The 19,372-nt window shown below is 40.2% G+C and overlaps 1 protein-coding gene across 2 annotated transcripts in view; it reads left to right on the top strand.

Annotated features, from left to right (window-relative positions):
- Positions 1 to 19,372, top strand: part of stau2 (staufen double-stranded RNA binding protein 2) — a 277,028-nt gene that overhangs the window by 184,088 nt on the left and 73,568 nt on the right. For both annotated transcript variants that reach the window (XM_061965635.2, XM_061965637.1), the window contains exon 13: positions 11,799 to 11,912. In XM_061965635.2, the coding sequence (XP_061821619.1) occupies positions 11,799 to 11,912 (114 nt within the window). The remainder of the gene's footprint in view (positions 1 to 11,798; positions 11,913 to 19,372) is intronic.

The raw sequence follows: 19,372 nt of genomic DNA, 5'->3' as shown, positions 1-19,372 counted from the left end.
AAATCTAAATCCGAACAACAATTAAACTAGGATTTCACTCATTGTCACCTCCCTCTTCACCTGCAGTAGAAATTGTGAGACAATGTCTACTAGATGATCACACCTTACATGATAAATCCACACTAAACCAAGAATAGATAAGCCTTAATACTACGTACTTTCAATTCATGGAAACATTTTACCGACAAAAACACGGTTGTGCCAGGGGATCACCTGTATCTATAATTGTGGAAAACCTTTACATGGAGGACATGGAAAATAGAGCTCTGAGCTCTTTTAAGAGAACAGCACCAAGTCATTGGTACAGATATTTGGATTACACATGGGTAAAATCAGAAGCCAATAAGTGCAAGCATTCACAGAGCACATTACATCAGTGGCCAAAAACATCAAGTTTACACGTGAAGATGTCAAAGACAGCAAGTTGTCTTTTTGGACTATGATGTCCACTTTGGAGAAAACAGGGGCCTCTGTCAGGGTTTACCCGAACCCCACACACACTGATCAATATCTACTTTTTGGCTCAAACCACCCACAGGAACACAAACTGGGTGTTATTAGAATCGTACAACACAGAGCTGATAATGTTCCCACCAGCCCACAGACCAAAGAGAAAAAGCATAAGGATTTGAGGGAAGCCCTCAAAACCTTTAATTAACCAAGCTGGTCATTTGTGAAAAGTGCATCCGGTTCGAGAAGTAACAAGAACAGAGTGGATGAGGAAGAAAAAGGTGACAGACACAAAAACATTGTCATTCCATATGTATCAGGTATATCTGAGAAACTTAAAATAACTTTAACCAACACAACATCAAACCAGGTAACACCCTGAGACAGAGACTGGTGCATCCTAAAGACCAGACACCCCACACCCACAAAAACAATCTGGTGTATGTTCTCCAGTGTAATGATAAAAGCACTAATTCATATATTGGAGAAACAATACAACCACTAAGCCTGCAAACTCTTCAGGCCAAGACTCAGCTGTCTACCTGCACCTCAAGGAGAAACCGCATTCATTTGAGGACAAAAATCTCCAGATTCTGGAAAGGGAGGACAGGACGCATGGTACGAAAGAGGAGTGCTGGAAGCCATATACATCAAGGTAGAAAAACCATCCCTGAACAGAAGAGGTTGTCTGCGACACCACCTATCTCCCACATACAATACTGTCCTTTCAACCATTCCTAAAAGACTCTGAAATTTAACCTCCAACAAATAAAAGTTAGAAAAATTGTGCCATTTGTTACAACTGAATGGAATGCTAACATGGCCGACTAGTTTGGGCTGGTAGTGGTCGATCTACAGCAGGGGTCACCAACATTTTTTGAAACCAAGAGCTACTTCTTGGGTACTGATTAATGCGAAGGGCTACCAGTTTCCATCCATCCATTTTCTACCGCTTATTCCCTTTGGGGTCGCGGGGGGCGCTGGAGCCTATCTCAGCTACAATCGGGTGGAAGGCGGCGTACACCCTGGACAAGTCGCCACCTCATCGCAGGGGCTACCAGTTTGATACACACTTAAATAAATTGCCAGAAATAGCCAATTTGCTCAATTTACCTTTAACTCTATGTTATTATTAATAAATAATGATATTTATCTTTGTGGAAACACTGATCATCTTAATGATTTCTCACAATAAATATATATAGAAACAGATAAATATCAATATGCAACACTTTATTTTTATATTTTCTCTAAGTGCACATTTTTCAAATTGAACATTTTCAAATGATCACTTCTAAGACAGACTTGTGAAATCACAATATCCCATTTTAACTAGCTAGCCACTAACATTTTTTAACAATTCATGAATTACTTTGTACCATGTTTGTACAAATAAAAACTCATGTAAAATACAAATGTCAACTCTCAAATGTTTAAATAAATAATGTCACACTTTGAACTGGACACCAAATCTGTTATCTGTTTCTTTGTCAGTTAGTGAAGACCAAGTCTTTAAAATATTTTCTTGGATTTTCAAATTCTATTTGAGTTTTGTCTCTCTTAGAATTAAAAATGTCAAGCAAAGCGAGACCAGCTTGCTAGTAAATAAATACAATTTAAAAAAATAGAGGCAGCTCACTGGTAAGTGCTGCTATTTGAGCTATTTTTAGAACAGGCCAGCGGGCTACCCATCTGGTCCTTACGGGCTACCTGGTGCCCGCGGGCACCGCGTTGGTGACCCCTGATCTACAGTGATCGTTCTGCCACACAATACCTCAATGTTCACGAGTGGAAATTCCACTTCAACTACTGTTGTTGGCATTCACAGTAGTATTGCTCTTTTGCCAAGTCACACCCTCCTGGTGTTGGAGTATAAATATTTGTGGTTTTGGCACCAGCCACTAGACTAGATCTGACCAGTCTAAGACTACATCTGACCAATAGGTCTATTAGCTGATGAAGCCTACTTGGATTAGAGGCGAAACGTTTTCTAAGACAAACCAAACAGTCCAGTTGCGAACGATTGAATGCCCTGAGAACACTCACCCCGCCCATCACCGTTCAGTCGGTGCTATCAGGTAGATTCACTTAAAATCGAATGGTGGCATATTTTGATACCTTTTTGTTTGTGACGTCATGCTGCAGACTAAACACCAGCTTAAACACTTGATGAGGAAACAATCATGCAAGCAGCAACCACCAAATTACCTCTCGATAATGTTGCAATTTTCAATGCCAACAAAGCAAGTATATCTGAGAAAAAACACTGAAATGTTAAGTAAGGCTTCACTTTCCCAAAATACGCTAGCTTGATGCTAATTTATTTTGGCTTTGCCATATACATGCTACTGATTTGCCATGTAAAATTGCCAATGCTATTTCAACATATATTTTTAATAAAAACTTGAACTAAGATGCGCGTAACAAACAGCTGGTGTGTAATAAATCAAATACTTACACTATAAAGACATAGGGCTCAACATTGACTAGACAAACACTCAGCTCAATAGAAAAGACTACTTATAGTGAGGCAACACTCTGTAATCTATAGACTACTGCCATCCAATGTCTTGGAATTGCAACCGCATGCAAAGTCTACTATATAATACTTGTATTATATAGTAGACTTATACTACTCAGAAAATTAATTAAAAAAAAACAAATAACAACTGTACTCTGCCTACTGAAGTGGTCATGGGAGAGGTTGGTGGTGCAGAGCTGGTAGAGGAAGCACTAGCCGCTGAATTAAACCAACTAAAAAAGTGGTTAAAGGTGAACTGCACTTTTATTGGAAATTTGCCTATCATTCACAATACTTACGGGAGACAAGTAGACAAAAGTTTTTTGGTTTTTTTTTTGCATCCTATCTTGTAAAAATTGGCTTGTTGTAGGTAGCTAGCAATGCAGCTAATGGGAGCAATCTGTTCTGCCTCTAAATCACTTTAAAAATGTATTCAAAAACCGCCAATACCTAATTTACGTTTTGTAACCTCTATAATTACTAAGCAACATTGTTATTGTGAGAGCAAACACTGAGCAACTGTATTTCTAGCGTACTAACACATCAGCGTGAGCTAGCTACGGCGAGAGATAAGCGAGCTTCTATGTCAGCACCCGAATTGCGTTTGAGTTTGTAATGCACAACACAATGCAATAGGACAACAATCTGCACTGCCTGAATAACGTGAACAATCATATTACAGTATCTGTAAAGTATTACCTTACATTTCATGTTTTGTTTGTACACCCCGAGCTCGTATATGTACTGTAGTGCTGCGTGTATCATTATCAATAGTATAGTGACTCACTCGATGGACAGTTGTTCATGCTATAAAAAGGAAGCAAAATAAAAACTTTGACCGCAGCGATGGCACGGGTTGTTTGAATAACTGTTTCTTCCAGAGTGCATAGGTCACGTATCGGTACTTTTATTTAAATACACATTATTTTTAACAATTTATAAACGTTGTGTTTTGTTCTGAGTGACTGACAGCTATTTGAGCAAATCACTAGGGAGTAGAGGGGATATGGGAAAGTGTTTTTTTTAATCCTGCTTCGTTAACACTGATATAAACGTTACATAAAATTCCAGTCCTCGCACAAAAATATGTTTACTTTTATCTATTTTTGCTTATGTACAGATGGTGTTTGTTAATCTCTGTTTTGTGAGGCAAATGTTTCGCTTTTTTTCCTTTGGCCAGGTTATTGTCGTTTTGCCACTGTGGTTTCTGTTGAGTCATCTATTCTGTGCTGAAAAGCCCCCATTCCAATAGTGAGTACTGTATATATTTTGGTGTTTATTTGATCTTATTATTATTACTGTTTTTTAACTACTTTTTAATTTAATTTGTTCCCAGTGCCCCTCATTTTGTACATGATACCGCAACTTTGCAAGGTAAATGAAATGTTAAAAAGCCAGTCAGAGGGCATGTTTCCAGTTTGTGTTTATTATAATAAACATTCAAACTGAGCATTTATTCTCTGCCTATTTGTTTGGTGGAAGGTTGTACATTATGTTGATATATATACATATTTATATATGTAGTGTTGATGAAGCATTTTTGACATGTAGCTTGTAGTGAAACGTACTATAATTCTCTGGTTGATACCGTCCCCTGTAACTTAGCTACATTTAATTGAGAGTAACTCGTAGCTTAGCTCACTCCATTTCCAAGTAGCTTGCCCATCACTGATTCTGACCAAAAACAAAGGAGAGGAATTCCAATACACTGATTCACCTAAATCTTTTAATAAATGGCGCTGATGTCCTCTCAACAAGGCTGTGCTTGAGTCATGATGTAAATGGTAAAATGGTAAATGGTTATACTTGTATAGCGCTTTTCTACCTTTTTAAGGAACTCAAAGCGCTTTGACACTATTTCCACATTCACCCATTCACACACACATTCACACACTGATGGCGGGAGCTGCCATGCAAGGCGCTAACCAAGACCCATTAGGAGCAAGGGTGAAGTGTGACATAATTAGGATTTTAGAAGGTGGGGATTGAACCAGTAACCCTCAGATTGCTGGCACGGCCACTCTCCCAACTTCGCCACGCCATTCCTCTTAGTAATGGTTTCATTTGTTTCAGACATGACATGTTTACACTTGCAGGAGGAGAGCTTATTTAACTTTACCGATGTGTATTTACTTGTTAGTTTGGTTTCACTTTGGCAGCTAAATTCAACCCATCTGACTGTTTTTGACGGTCTCGTGGCAGTTTGAGGAAAACAAGTTTGTTGCTTGACCGTTTATCAATTAGTGGTGACCTCTATCTAATGTGTTGTTTTGGTCAGTGTGTGTTACAATGTCCATGGCCGTTCCACTTGTCTGTGCCCTTCTCTTTGTTAAACATCTTTAAAAATCCTATCAAGTGGCTTCAGTTGAAATCTTTACTCACTTACAAGTTAATTGAGACAGTTTAGTTCTTTGGCGCAGTGGGAGAATGGCCGTGCGCGGCCCGAGGGTCCCTGGTTCAATCCCCACCTAGTACCAACCTCGTCATGTCCGTTGTGTCCTGAGCAAGACACTTCACCCTTGCTCCTGATGGGTGCTGGTTAGCGCCTTGCATGGCAGCTCCCTCCATCAGTGTGTGAATGTGTGTGTGAATGGGTAAATGTGGAAGTAGTGTCAAAGCGCTTTGAGTACCTTGAAGGTAGAAAAGCGCTATACAAGTACAACCCATTTATCATTTATTTATCATTTTGTAGGTAACATTTTTTCCCTCAAGTACCAGCTGTGTTTTCCTATCGAAGCGCTTCCATTAGGAGTAATGAAAGGTATATTAACCATGCGCTTAACAAACTCTTGACCTCTGAGGTCTCCTCTGAAGTGGCTCTAATTGCTTCTCACCAACGAAGACCGCATTCCTTCAGTTTGTTTATTATTATATAGTCATAGTTGTGTCTTTTTACCTCGACTCGCCTCCGCTTGGCCCTACAGCTACTTTTCTTTTTGCACATGGTGCATGGTGTTATGGGTGCCCATGTGAGGATAGTATATATGCAATTAATATACATTTTGCTTTCATTGGGACTGTTTTATTTCCTGCTTGCTCACAAATTTTTCAGAGGAAGAGGAGCATTTTAGGTGGAGCCACCTTTTGAGACCAAATGTCAGAGGTCGTTCCACGTTAGTGCAGCCGATCAATCGCAGGCCTTGCGTAACTCTCCTCCTCCTTTTGTCTGTAAAGGAAGTGGATTAGAGGCTGTTTTTTTGAGTGGAGACCTGGGATGATTAGTTAGGCCCGTTTAGAATGCATGCACTCACAGATGCCTCCAAACATGCACTCCAACACAAAGAACAGACAGCTTGTTTTTTAGTCGATGCTCGTTAGTTCCGTTTCTGCTAAATCGTCACAAATAAAGATGACGCCATGGGCTCTTGTTCTGACACAGCCGAGGGCGGGCCTTGAAGTAATCATGCACTTGGACTATTTCACTAACCAGCCACCATGAAAGATGGACCTCCAGGTAATGATTGGTGACCTGCCAAAATGTAGCTGTTTTCTAATCCAAAATTTGGCTGGCGTTGGAGCCATGTGATGTTTATTTATACAGTCAAATAGTGTGTTACTTGGCACAATGGCCCCACAACAGCAATGTTCCCAGATTAAAATTGCTTAACAAGCCAAAGCGCCCTGGTGCATTAAAAAAGTCATTAAGATTTTTAGCATTTTTCAAGAAACAAGGTGCATTTTAGGCAGGTTATATGCAATCTGTTGTAACAAAAATAAACTGTCAAATATTGTCGCATTGGTCAATCTTAGGAACTTTCTTCCCATTCTTTTGAGGAAGATGATTCATTTGAGTAACAGGTGTGAGTTTTTAGCATAGAACTAACATGAAATATAGCAACATAGCATTTATGCTAATGTTGACTGTAAGAATATTATATTATATATTATAATTTTTTTAGGAAAATAAACTTTCAATATAATTGGGATACGGAGTAACACATTTATGTTATGCTAAAGCACTTTGTGGGAAAAAAGGTGTATTCATAGTAGACTGGCATGTAATTTTCCATGCCAACAAAGAAAGCATCACTGATAGAAAGCGCTTACAAGTAAGGCTCTACTTTTCAAAATGCGATGGCTTGATGTTAATTTACTTTGGATATGCCATATACATGTTACTGATTAGCATTGGCAATTTTTAATGGTGATTTCCGCACTTCCAAGTCAAAACTACAACTAAGAAAGACGCTTGAAACAAACAGCTTGTGTGTATTAAGTACAATACTTGCAGTACAAACATTTTGTAGTACTCAACAAAAGACAAGACTGCTACATTCAATTTAATGGTAAAGACAACGGCAAGTGTAAGTAAACAAGATATAAACAACTGGACAACACAGGTACCATGTTTAATGTTGAATAAAACAAATGTTAGATTTTATTATTCGACATGTATAACCACATAAACACACACAAAAGTACCAGAAATTGACCAACAGTATTGATTCCCAGATACAGGGAAATTGGTACCGTATCAGTTCAAATGTGAAAAGTGAATTGCACCAATTCGGTGGAATGGCCCATATACTGTATGTTTCTTATCCTTTTAATACCAGGCAAAATGTAGGTTATTTGTCTCCCTCATATTTTTATTTAGCTTCTCGCAAAGCCTGAAGACTTTATTAGAGATTAACCTGTCAGAAAAGGCTTTTCCCACAGCCCATTTTGCAGAATTAATCACTTGCGCTCCCAACAGATATAGCATTCCACAATGGAGTACGTGTGAGTGTCTGCACACTCATGCATTGTCTCGTGTTTGTTGCATTGGTTCCCAGTTCACTGCGCGCATGTTCCCTTCAGTATTTTCTTACAAACCCTGTTTCCATATGAGTTGAGAAATTGTGTTAGATGTAAATATAAACGGAATACAATGATTTGCAAATCATTTTCAACCCATATTCAGTTGAATATGCTACAAAGACAACATATTTGATGTTCAAACTGATAAACATTTTTTTTTTTGCAAATGATCATTAATTTGATGCCAGCAACACATGACAAAGAAGCTGGAAAAGGTGGCAATAAATACTGATAATGTTGAGGAATGCTCATCAAACACTTATTTGGAACATCCCACAGGCAAATTGGGAACAGGTGGGTGCCATGATTGGGTATAAAATTAGATTCCATGAAATGCTCAGTCATTCACAAACAAGAATGGGGCGAGGGTCACCACTTTGTCAACAAATGCGTGAGCAAATTGTTGAACAGTTTAAGAAAAACCTTTCTCAGCTATTGCAAGGAATTTAGGGATTTCACCATCTACGCTCCGTAATATCATAAAAGGGTTCAGAGAATCTGGAGAAATCACTGCACGTAAGCAGCTAAGCCCGTGACCTTCGATCCCTCAGGCTGTACTGCATCAACAAGCGACATCAGTGTGTAAAGGATATCACCACATGGTCTCAGGAACACTTCAGAAACCCACTGTCAGTAACTACAGTTGGTTGCTACATCTGTAAGTGCAAATTAAAACTCTCCCTATGCAAGGCGAAAACCGTTTATCAACAACACCCAGAAACGCCGTCAGCTTCGCTGGGCCTAAGCTCATCTAAGATGGACTGATACAAAGTGGAAAAGTGTTCTGTGGTCTGACGAGTCCACATTTCAAATTGGTTTTGGAAACTGTGGATGTCGTGTCCTCCAGACCAAAGAGGAAAAGAACCATACGGATTGTTATAGGCACAAAGTTCAAAAGCCAGCATCTGTCATGTATGGGGGTGTATTAGTGCCCAAGACATGGGTAACTTACACATCTGTGAAGGCGCCATTAATGCTGAAAGGTACATGCAGGTTTTGGAGCAACATATGTTGCCATCCAGGTAACGTTACCATGGACGCCCCTGCTTATTTCAGCAAGACAATGCCAAACCACGTGTTACATCAACATGGCTTCGTAGTAAAAGAGTGCGGGTACTAGACTGGCCTGTCAGTAGTCCAGACCTGTCTCCCATTGAAAATGTGTGGCGCATTATGAAGCCTAAAATACCACAACGGAGACCCCCGGATTGTTGAACAACTTATGCTGTACATCAAGCAAGAATGAGAAAGAATTCCACCTGAGAAGCTTAAAAAATGTGTCTCCTCAGTTCCCTAACGTTTACTGAGCGTCGTTAAAGGGAAAGGCCATGTAACACAGTGGTGAACATGCCCTTTCCCAACTACTTTGGCATGTGTTGGAGCCATGAAATTCTAAGTTAATTATTATTTGCAAAAAAAAAAATTAAGTTTATGAGTTTGAACATCAAAAATCTTGTCTTGTTGTGCATTCAATTGAATATGGGTTGAAAGGGATTTCCAAATCATTGTATTCCGTTTATATTTACATCTAACACAATTTCCCAACTCATATGGAAACAGGGTTTGTATAATGAGCCTGTGTCTTCCTGTATAGACAAACAGTATACCTGTGTATGGCTAAGAGAGAGTAACATTTTTGCACCCTGGTAATGTTTGTTAGCAAATTTAGGAATTACATAATGACCTAAATTTGGAGCCAGCTGTTTGTACTGCTCACAATCCTAAAAATAGCCTCTTAACCACAGTAATCTAAAGAATTACTTCAAGAATTACTCAAATTGTACTGTATTCAAGAAGCTCGAGTCATTCCTTTTCAACTGCTATGTTTACATTGACCCTCGCTTTTGTAGACTGCTGCAATGCAACAGGTGGCGCCGTAACCCTGGGAAATGTGGCCAATTCAGTTGATCCGAAGCTTGAATGTCACAATTGAATGTGTAATTAAAAGGATTTCCAAGAAAAAAAACGATTTGGATCACATGAGATGAAAACACGCGCACGTCTATGACAACAAGCTTTGTCACAGTCACCACTACGATGGCCGGTGCATTTCTAATAGTTCTCATTGTTAATTCTGCTTTTTATTAAAAGGCCTGCAGCTGTCATGGGTATATGTAGGCCAAACACACACACACACCATTGAGAAGTAGGGCAGACAAGCAGGCAGTGTTTCCAAAGTGCTTGGATCTCAGAGCAGACTTTCCCAGAGGAGCATACTGTCATAACAGTCCTGATTGCACGGCATTCAGGAATGCTTGCAGAGTTAACCTCTCAATGATGACGGGTCGCCAGTGACGTCATACCCCCCCTCAGTGAACACTTACGGCCATTGCTATCTATGCAGGGCCAGCCCTAGGCTTTGTGTGACTCTAAACAAGATTTTGATTGTGGCCCCATTTTAGTCTTTAATATTATTTCTGTATTATGACTATTATTTTATATAGAAAAGAAAATTAGGGTTTTTGACTTTGTACAGATAGGATTGACATATCTAGATTATGTGGTTGTAAACCAGTTCCCTCTTGCATATATCAATCTCAATGATCAATCATTGTATCCAGCATTCGACACACGTGCCAATCTTCCCAACGTAATAAACTGGAAAGTAGATGGCGTACTCCATGATCAGAGAGCCCCCAACATTTACATTTTTGTTTTAGTTTTAGCAAGAATGTTTTTCATCAAGCGTTCAAATTATTGACGTTATTAGGCCTTTTTATGGGGTCCATAGGCTCCGTAAAATTCTTAAAAAGGATTGTTTTTGTTTTTTGCTTTGTTTTTCAAAACAGTGTCGGAAATTGAATATAAAGTAGCAAGAATGTGAGTTATAATAATCATACAGTCTGTTATTATTCACTTAAATATGATTGTAAATCTATAAAGCGTCCCTTTACTTTATAGAGTAAGGTAAATATTAGCTGATTCATGTAGAATTATCATTAGTGGATAATGATAATCATAATAAAACCTACTAATATAGTAATAATAATGATAATTATTGGTGTATCTACTGGAGGATAAGCCTCCCCTGTATTTAAAAACTATTTACGTCTCTATTTCGAACTTTAATCAAGGTTCCTTGATCACACCACAATTATGTGCTTTGAGATACAAAAGTGAAACTTAAAATTAACTTTGTCTGATGCTCCCACAATTAGATTTATCACCAAAAAGAGACAAGCGGTAGAAAATGGATGGATGGATATTTTTAACTTTATTATATCACCTCATCTTGGTTCCCAAATGTTGGCGCTGTCTGTGAATGCATAAAGGTGAGCTTTGTTTACATCATGGCGTTGGTGTTGAGTTAACAGTGAAGTGTTCCATGCTGGGTTTGCACTACCAAAAGGATTGAACCATGTTGCATTTTGGAAGGGGGTGTAGGTAGTGTTACACATCCCTAACTTGATTCAAACAACTTTATACAACTTCGACATATTTTACAACTAACAGATTTAAATTAATGAAAATAATCTTCACGGTGTGGCGTGGCGAAGTTGGTAGAGTGGCCGTGCCAGCAATCGGAGGGTTGCTGGTTACTGGGGTTCAATCCCCACCTTCTACCATCCTAGTCACGTCCGTTGTGTCCTTGGGCAAGACACTTCACTCCTTGCTCCTGATGGCTGCTGGTTAGCGCCTTGCATGGCAGCTCCCGCCATCAGTGTGTGAATGTGTGTGTGTATGGGTGAATGTGGAAATACTGTCAAAGCGCTTTGAGTACCTTGAAGGTAGAAAAGCGCTATATAAGTATAACCCATTTATCATTTATTTATAAATCTTTACACAAGCTCAGGCCATAATCATGTGGCCTCCTAGCGGTTGTGGCGGGCCAGCAGTGTATCTATCATTGTATGAATGTGGACAAATGTTCTGCGTTGCCAGTTAGACATGCATGATTAATTTGATCGCATTTAATCTTAATATATTTTTTCAATTTGTGCCAGTGGCAATAAAGTTCTGGTGTATTCTATTAACGCGTTGATTTTCCTGCCGTCAACTTCAACTTATTGTCTTTGAACCGTTCCAGGTGCAGTACAGTGATGCGCAGAATGGCAAGGACTTTGCGACCTATCTGACCCTCTCCCCTGTGCAGATGACTTTCCACGGCACTGGGAGCACCCTACAAGCTAGCCATGACCAGGTATGTTTCCTATGACTTAAGATACTGACCGTGACATTTAGCACTGTATGCTATAGAATACTAGGCTATACTGTAATAGTCCGGGTTTTGGCTGATCTTTTAAAATACTAATACATTGCATCCTTGCTATTTGCAGGGGTTACAGAGCCTACGAATAGTCCAGACATTTTTTGAATGCATTTTGAATTGTAAATCGTCTCGGCGAGCAGTCTGAAATGATGCAGGTGTTTCTTCTTTATTTTCCACATCTATACAACACACTGCTTGCCTGTAGTAAGTCCACAAATGATTTAAGATCATGTATTACCTTGTGTTTACCTCGCTGCAAGTTTTGAGGCCATGTTGTGGCTTGTGCTTGCCACGCAGTGTGCGGCCTATTTACCCTAATGTCACTTTACACTTAAGATGTTAAGTACATGTTGTATGTAGCATTGTATTGACGTACACTCTTCCATCCATCCATCTTCTTCCGCTTATCCGAGGCCCAGACTTCCCTCTCCCCAGCCACTTCGTCCAGCTCTTCCTGGGGGATCCCGAGGCGTTCCCAGGCCAGCCGGGCGACATAGTCTTCCTAACGTGTCCTGGGTCTTCCCCGTGGCCTCCTACCGGTCGGACATGCCCTAAACACCTCCCTCGGGAGGCGTTCGGGTGGCATCCTGACCAGATGCCCAAACCACCTTATCTGGCTCCTCTCGATGTGGAGGAGCAGCGGCTTTACTTTGAGTTCCCCCCGGATGACAAAGCTTCTCACGCTATTTCTGAGGGAGAGCCCTGCCACCCGGCGGAGGAAACTCATTTCGGCGGCTCGTACCCGAGATCTTGTCCTTTCGGTCATAACCCAAAGCTCATGACCATAGGTGAGGATGGGAACATAGATCGACCGGTAAATTGAGAGCTTTGCCTTCCGGCTCAGCTCCTTCTTCACCACAAGGGATCGATACAGCGTCCGCATTACTGAAGACGCCACACCGATCCACCTGTCGATCTCACGATCCACTCTTCCCTCACTCGTGAACAAGACACCGAGGTACTTGAACTCCTCCACTTGGGGCAGGGTCTCCTCCGCAACCCGGAGATGGCACTCCACCTTTTTCCGGGCGAGAACCATGGACTCGGACTTGGAGGTGCTGATTCTCATCCCAGTCGTTTCACACTCAGCTGCGAACCGATCCAGTGAGAGCTGAAGATCCTGGCCAGATGAAGCCATCAGGACCACATCATCTGCAAAAAGTAGAGACCTAATCCCGAAGCCACCAAACCGGATCCCCTCAACGCCTTGACTGCGCCTAGATTTCTGTCCATAAAAGTTATGAACAGAATCGGTGACAAAGGGCAGCCTTGGCGGAGTCCAACCCTCACTGGAAACGTGTCCGACTTACTGCCGGCAATGCGGACCAAGCTCTGACACTGATCATACAGGGACCGGATCGCCACAATCAGACAGTCCGATACTCCATACTCTCTGAGGACTTCCCAAGAGACACGGTCGAATGCCTTCTCCAAGTCCACAAAGCACATGTAAACTGGTTGGGCAAACTCCCATGCACCCTCAAGGACCCTGCCGAGAGTATAGAGCTGGTCCACAGTTCCATGACCAGCACGAAAACCACACTGTTCCTCCTGAATCCGAGGTTCGACTATCCGGCGTAGCCTACTCTCCAGTACACCTGAATAGACCTTACCGGGAAGGCTGAGGAGTGTGATCCCACGATAGTTAGAACACACCCTCCGGTTCCCTCTTCTTAAAGAGAGGAACCACCACCCCGGTCTGCCAGTCCAGAGGGACGTACACTCTATTCTTTAATAATTTTTATAAGTTAGTACCGACTTAAAATTGTATGAATTTTCTGTGAAAAATGCTTACTTTTGGAGAGAAATCCTAAATTTGGCCAAGCTCGATGATAAATTTTCCTGGACAATAGCTGAGATAGGCTCCAGCGCCCCCCGCCACCCCGAAGGGAATAAGCGGTAGAAAATGGATGGATGGATATAAGGTTCCACTAATTATTGCCGATAAACAATATTATTTTCTCCGTTATTTTGAGACCAAATAAAGCACTATTGTAATTGTAATTAGGGCTGTAACGGTATTGTAGATACCGCAGAATTATGGTTTCAAAATATTCTCAATAATGCTGTGACAGGTGATGGTAACAAAACCAAAACTTGATGTGTAGTTTTCTGGCACTTTTGCTTTGGCGAGTCTGAAAATAAACTACATCTCTCAGACTCCTTTGCGCAGCCGGACAAAATGGGGGCGTGCAGCGCCCTTAAGGAGAGAGAGAGAAAGCAGGAAGTGAAGTGTCTTCCACTTCATAGTCGATAAAAGAAATTGTTTTTTTCAAAATTACTTTTTGAGTTATGTTGCTAACCAACAGACAAACCAACCCTGCACTCCATGTTCGTGTTCTAAGACACAACAGACTCAGTCAGTGTGTACCGCGCCGAGGGAAAGCACCACCCTGTTGCACACATAAGTTTTCTTTACCTGGAAAAGATGAAGCCAGCAAAGCTTAACGTCAGTTTGTGTGGTCTTTACATGATTTAAAGTTAAAATGTGAATGAACTTTTCTGGCAAACTGCATTTTCCAAATGGATAAAATAAATGTCCATTGTAGAGGACTCAGACAGTAAAAGTTGAGACACCGTGGATGTTCATGCCCAAATCTTTGCACCTTTGCACCTTTTGTAGTAAAAAATATTGTTAAATAATGTTTGTGATCAATTACAGTAAGTGTGTTTATCCTGAACATTCTTGCCACCTCATTTTACACACTATATTTTTAAGTCTTTTATTTATTTTTTTCATATATCACAATAATATCGTACGGTGAAATTTTGATACCAATACGTCCCTAATAGTAAAATATAATAATAATACTAATGCTAGTAACCCTTTCAACCTTTTATTTCTCATTAGTATTTTTACCATTGTGATTAAAAAGGACTCTCAAGCTCTGTTAGCAAAAATTGGTGGTATAGTTCGGTTGGTAGAGTGGCCGTGTCAGCAACTTGAGGGTTCCAGGTTCGATCCTCGCTTCCACCATCCTAGTCACTACCGTTGTGTCCTTGGGCAAGACACTTTGCCCACCTGCTCCCAGTGCCACCCACACTGGTTTAAATGTAGCTTAGATATTGGGTCTCACTATGTAAAAGCGCTTTGAGTCACTAGAGAATTCACTTCACTTCACTTCACTTCAGTTCAATAAATATCTTGAAGTGCATTTTTTCCCCTAGTGCAAAAACCTATGACAAGTGGTTTGGTTTTTGTTGCTTTCACTTTCCGACAAATTTGGCATACTGGCTCGTTCGTCCGTTTTGATGGGCTCATGTAGCTCATTTGATTTAAAGACAAAATATTCCCACATATGGACATTTAGCTTTGCAATTATCGTTTTTCACCATAATTGTTGTTACTTTGCGGTGATTCTCACTAGCGGCGGTCTGTCTGTGCATATGTGTAAGGTAGCGGGCCCACCTGCGCCCACAAAGACAAGGATTGTGATTAGAGATGTCCGATAATATTGGACTGCCGATATTATCGGCCGATAAATGCTTTAAAATGTAATATCGGAAATTATCGGTATCGGTTTCAAAAAGTAAAATGTATGACTTTTTAAAACGCCGCTGTGTACACGGACGTAGGGAGGAGTACAGAGCGCCAATAATCCTTAAAGGCACTGCTTTTGCGTACCGGCCCGGTCACATAATATCTACGGCTTATCACACACACAAGTGAATGCACGCATACTTGGTCAACAGCCATACAGGTCACACTGAGGGTGGCCGTATAAACAACTTTAACACTGTTACAAATATGCGCCTCACTGTGACCCACACCAAACAAGAATGACAAACACATTTCGGGAGAACATCCGCACCGTAACACAACATAAACACAACAGAACAAATACCTAGAACCCCTTGCAGCACTAACTTTTCCGGGACGCTACAATATACCATATATCATTTAAAGGACTGGTCCATTCATTCTTGTTGTGTGCAATCACTTTATAACACATTACTGTTTTATTTCAAATGTCTTGACTTTTTGTGTTTTGCAAGGTGTTGTTTATCATGAATAACGAGAGGGACAAGCGGTAGAAAATGGATGGATGGATGATGAGAGGATCAGTCACATTGACTATATGACATGTCAATGCAGTGTGTGTTGTGTTTGGTTTAGTAGAATATTTTGAGTATTTCCAGTTATGGTTCTTATGCGAAGCTTGCAGATAGTGTCGTAGAGTGTGAATGAGACGGGACAATTTGCATTTAGGGGCTGTCCTACTGAGAGCAAAAGGTGACGGAAAAAATATTTACAATATTCTGATGTGCACTAACATTTGATGGGTTCTTGCAATGCATGTGACATTTGCTATTCACCAAAAATGTTTTGTCCTGTTTTGCAATTAACACAAACTAGCATAGGTATATGATGCACCATAAATTCGGACAGAGCGTCTTCACTCGTGGCGTGTCCTCAGTTGTCTCCCCGCCCTCTTTTGGTTGTCTCACTCCAGCTCTCTGGTCCACTCCTTGTATTGAAAAAGAAGACCCTTTGTCTTGTGTTGCCCAAGCAGAAAATCATTTGTTTACATTCTATCATCTAAACATAGGACGCCTCTTTGTTCAGCAGTCTTCAAAGCTTTAATAAAGGGCTGGCCCTGTCCTGAATGGGACAGCTGACGGGGCTAGTGCCGCCGCCACCGCCTTTGCAAACTGAGAGCCAACATAGGCCAAGCAGGTCTGCGTCCTCGGGACCTGTTGTTGCCAGGAGCACTGGGGCATGACCAACTGTTGGAGAAAGCCTTTTCTTTGGCTCCTCTCAGTACAGTGAGGAGTGCGGCCACAAAAGGAGCACCCAACAATAAAGGGTCAGCATCAGCAGCCTCTCAAACATCGACACTTCTACAAAGTAGGCCGAAAGGCGATCCGAGAATTGGGCGGTTTCACATCGCATCTGGCACCTCTGCCGGTGCCAGAAATGCTGCCTATGTAAATCTTGCTCTATCTCTTATATATCATCGTTCTCCGATGACAACCGTATTTGTTACGTTCTATTTTTGACCAATGAAAAATGCCAAAATGACTGTTTATACCATCACTATATGTTTAATATGTTAAAGTTTTTAAATAGGCTTGTACCTTAAAGTACCAGTAGAGTGGAAAAACAAGTTGAATTGATATGCTTAATTGTGTTTCATTGTATCCATTAAACCATATCCAATGGTATTTACAATTCGCAAAGAATGTAAAAACACTGTTTAAACATCACAAAATGCCACAAATTCAGTCAGCCATTTTGAATATTCTGTTCAGAATACCTTCGGCTATTTCCGGAGATTGACGTCACAATGAGAACTTTTCTGCACTCTGACCATATTATCAGATCAGTCATACTGTAAATACGCAAAAATTAGAGAGAGATGTGCTGTCTATCATTCACAATCACTATATAAGACATGAACAGATATGTTTTTCTTTTTTTTTATGCATTCTAAGTCTTAAATACAAAAATACGCTGACAGTATAGTCAATAAGGGCTCTCTATTTCGCCCACAAAACCCTCTAAATAACCATCCAAAACCTGCCAACAATACTCTATATACATATTGTGACCTGAATATTAACCAAATATTAGCGATGTTGTTGTTATATGCGCGAACGCAGACAAACTATTTCTTAGCGGCGCAATTATACATACAGCTCAGTAGCCCTGTGCAGCGATGTCCTGCTGCTCCCGCTTCATCGCGTCTCTCAGCTCATCAAAATTATTCTAGATTATAAATTATGCATCTCATCTGAATATTAGGGGGATTTAGCTTTGAATCTAAAAGTTGTTCATCTGTGACATTCAATGTATACCCAGAGATGGAGACAAAAACACACAACCGAAGATGGTGTCTGCATGCAGGGAGACTTTTCTTTGTTAACCCTTCAGGTGCATCATGATTAATTCTTCATCTAAACGGGAAGATATGGACATCCTATCAGTTGTCATCAAAGTAAGAGCAGACATTGTACAGTAAGCTATTGTTATAATATGTTTGTAGTTTGCATTTCTTGTTCAGCACTTAGCAATACTGCTACATGATGCGTAGTGTTTAGCTAAAGCTGGATTTGTTTAACAGAGTTTTTAAAACTTGTAGCCAGTAAGCTATCGTTTTAATATGTTTGTAGTTTGCATTTCTTGTTCAGCACTTAGCAATACTGCTACATGATGGGTAGTGTTTAGCTAAAGCTGGATTTGTTTAACAGAGCTTTTAAAACTTGTCGCTCCTCCTCTTTATGTTCAGGATCAACAATATAAGGTCTTGGATCATAATTTTGCCCAAAGTAATCGTTGTTGGCTCTCACAAAATCTGCATGATTTGCATTGTTGTTGGTGATGAAGGGATCTGCGGTCTCTACCTCTTCATCACGCGATGACGTGACGGGTTTCCTCATTATCTCTCAAAATGACTCGGGAATCTCCGTGAGATTGAAACTATATGTTTTACTTGAGAAATAATAATGATTTTACCAAAATATACCTTTTTATTTTCAGTCATCTGCTCAAAAGAGCTTATCACGTGCATGTTTGCTCGTTTTAAAAACAAAATAAACCAAAAAGGTGTGGTCATTAGAGGTGGGGGACATAATGGATTTTTAAGTGCATCACAATTCGGACTTGGGCGATTGTAAATTTGATTAGCAAATGTCAATAATCGATTATTTCTTTATTGTAAATAAACTAATGCAGACAGTTCTAAAATTTGGCTGACTGAGAGATCTGACCAGCTTCTTTATTTTAAGGCACACATTTCCATTATTTTGATAAGTGTACTGGGAATTAATTAAACTGTTTCTTTTTACAAATGCACTGTTTTGAAAAGTTGCAAGTGATGAATGCTTATTTAGTGAAAAGAAAATAACTGAATAAATTAAAGATGCAAAAATAATGTATTTTTAATCAAATCCAAGCTCCTGAATTGTAATTGTAATTGAATCGTGAGGTGCCCAAAGATTCCCATCTTTAGTGGTCATGTTTAATGTACAGTTCTGGGGACCTTTTGAGATCCTCGTGTAAAAATGGTACTACAGTTTTCCCTTGTTAATCGGTGTTAATTCGTACCAAACATGACAGTGATAAACAGATTTCTGCAAAGTAAGATTAATGTTATTACATTGAATATTTTCATAGAACTACAGGGTGTCCACAAAGTCTGGGTACATGATTAAAAATACATAATTTTTAAAAGAAAACAAGCTCCAGCACCCCACACGACCCCGAAAGGGACAAGCGGCAGAATATGGATGGATGGATGGAATTTTATTCAATTCTAATGTTGATAAATAATATTTTCAACATGATTTACGTGATTTACAATGCATAATTCGATGCGCTTTGCAAAATTTGGGTGAACTCGAAGGAAAAGGTCTGAATTGCCCAGTGTACCCAGACTTTATGGAAACCC

Source organism: Nerophis lumbriciformis, linkage group LG07, assembly GCF_033978685.3.
Source record: "Nerophis lumbriciformis linkage group LG07, RoL_Nlum_v2.1, whole genome shotgun sequence".
Taxonomy (NCBI): domain Eukaryota; kingdom Metazoa; phylum Chordata; class Actinopteri; order Syngnathiformes; family Syngnathidae; genus Nerophis; species Nerophis lumbriciformis.
Note: the sequence above shows the minus strand (reverse complement) of the source record. Positions and strands in the feature narration are given on the sequence as shown.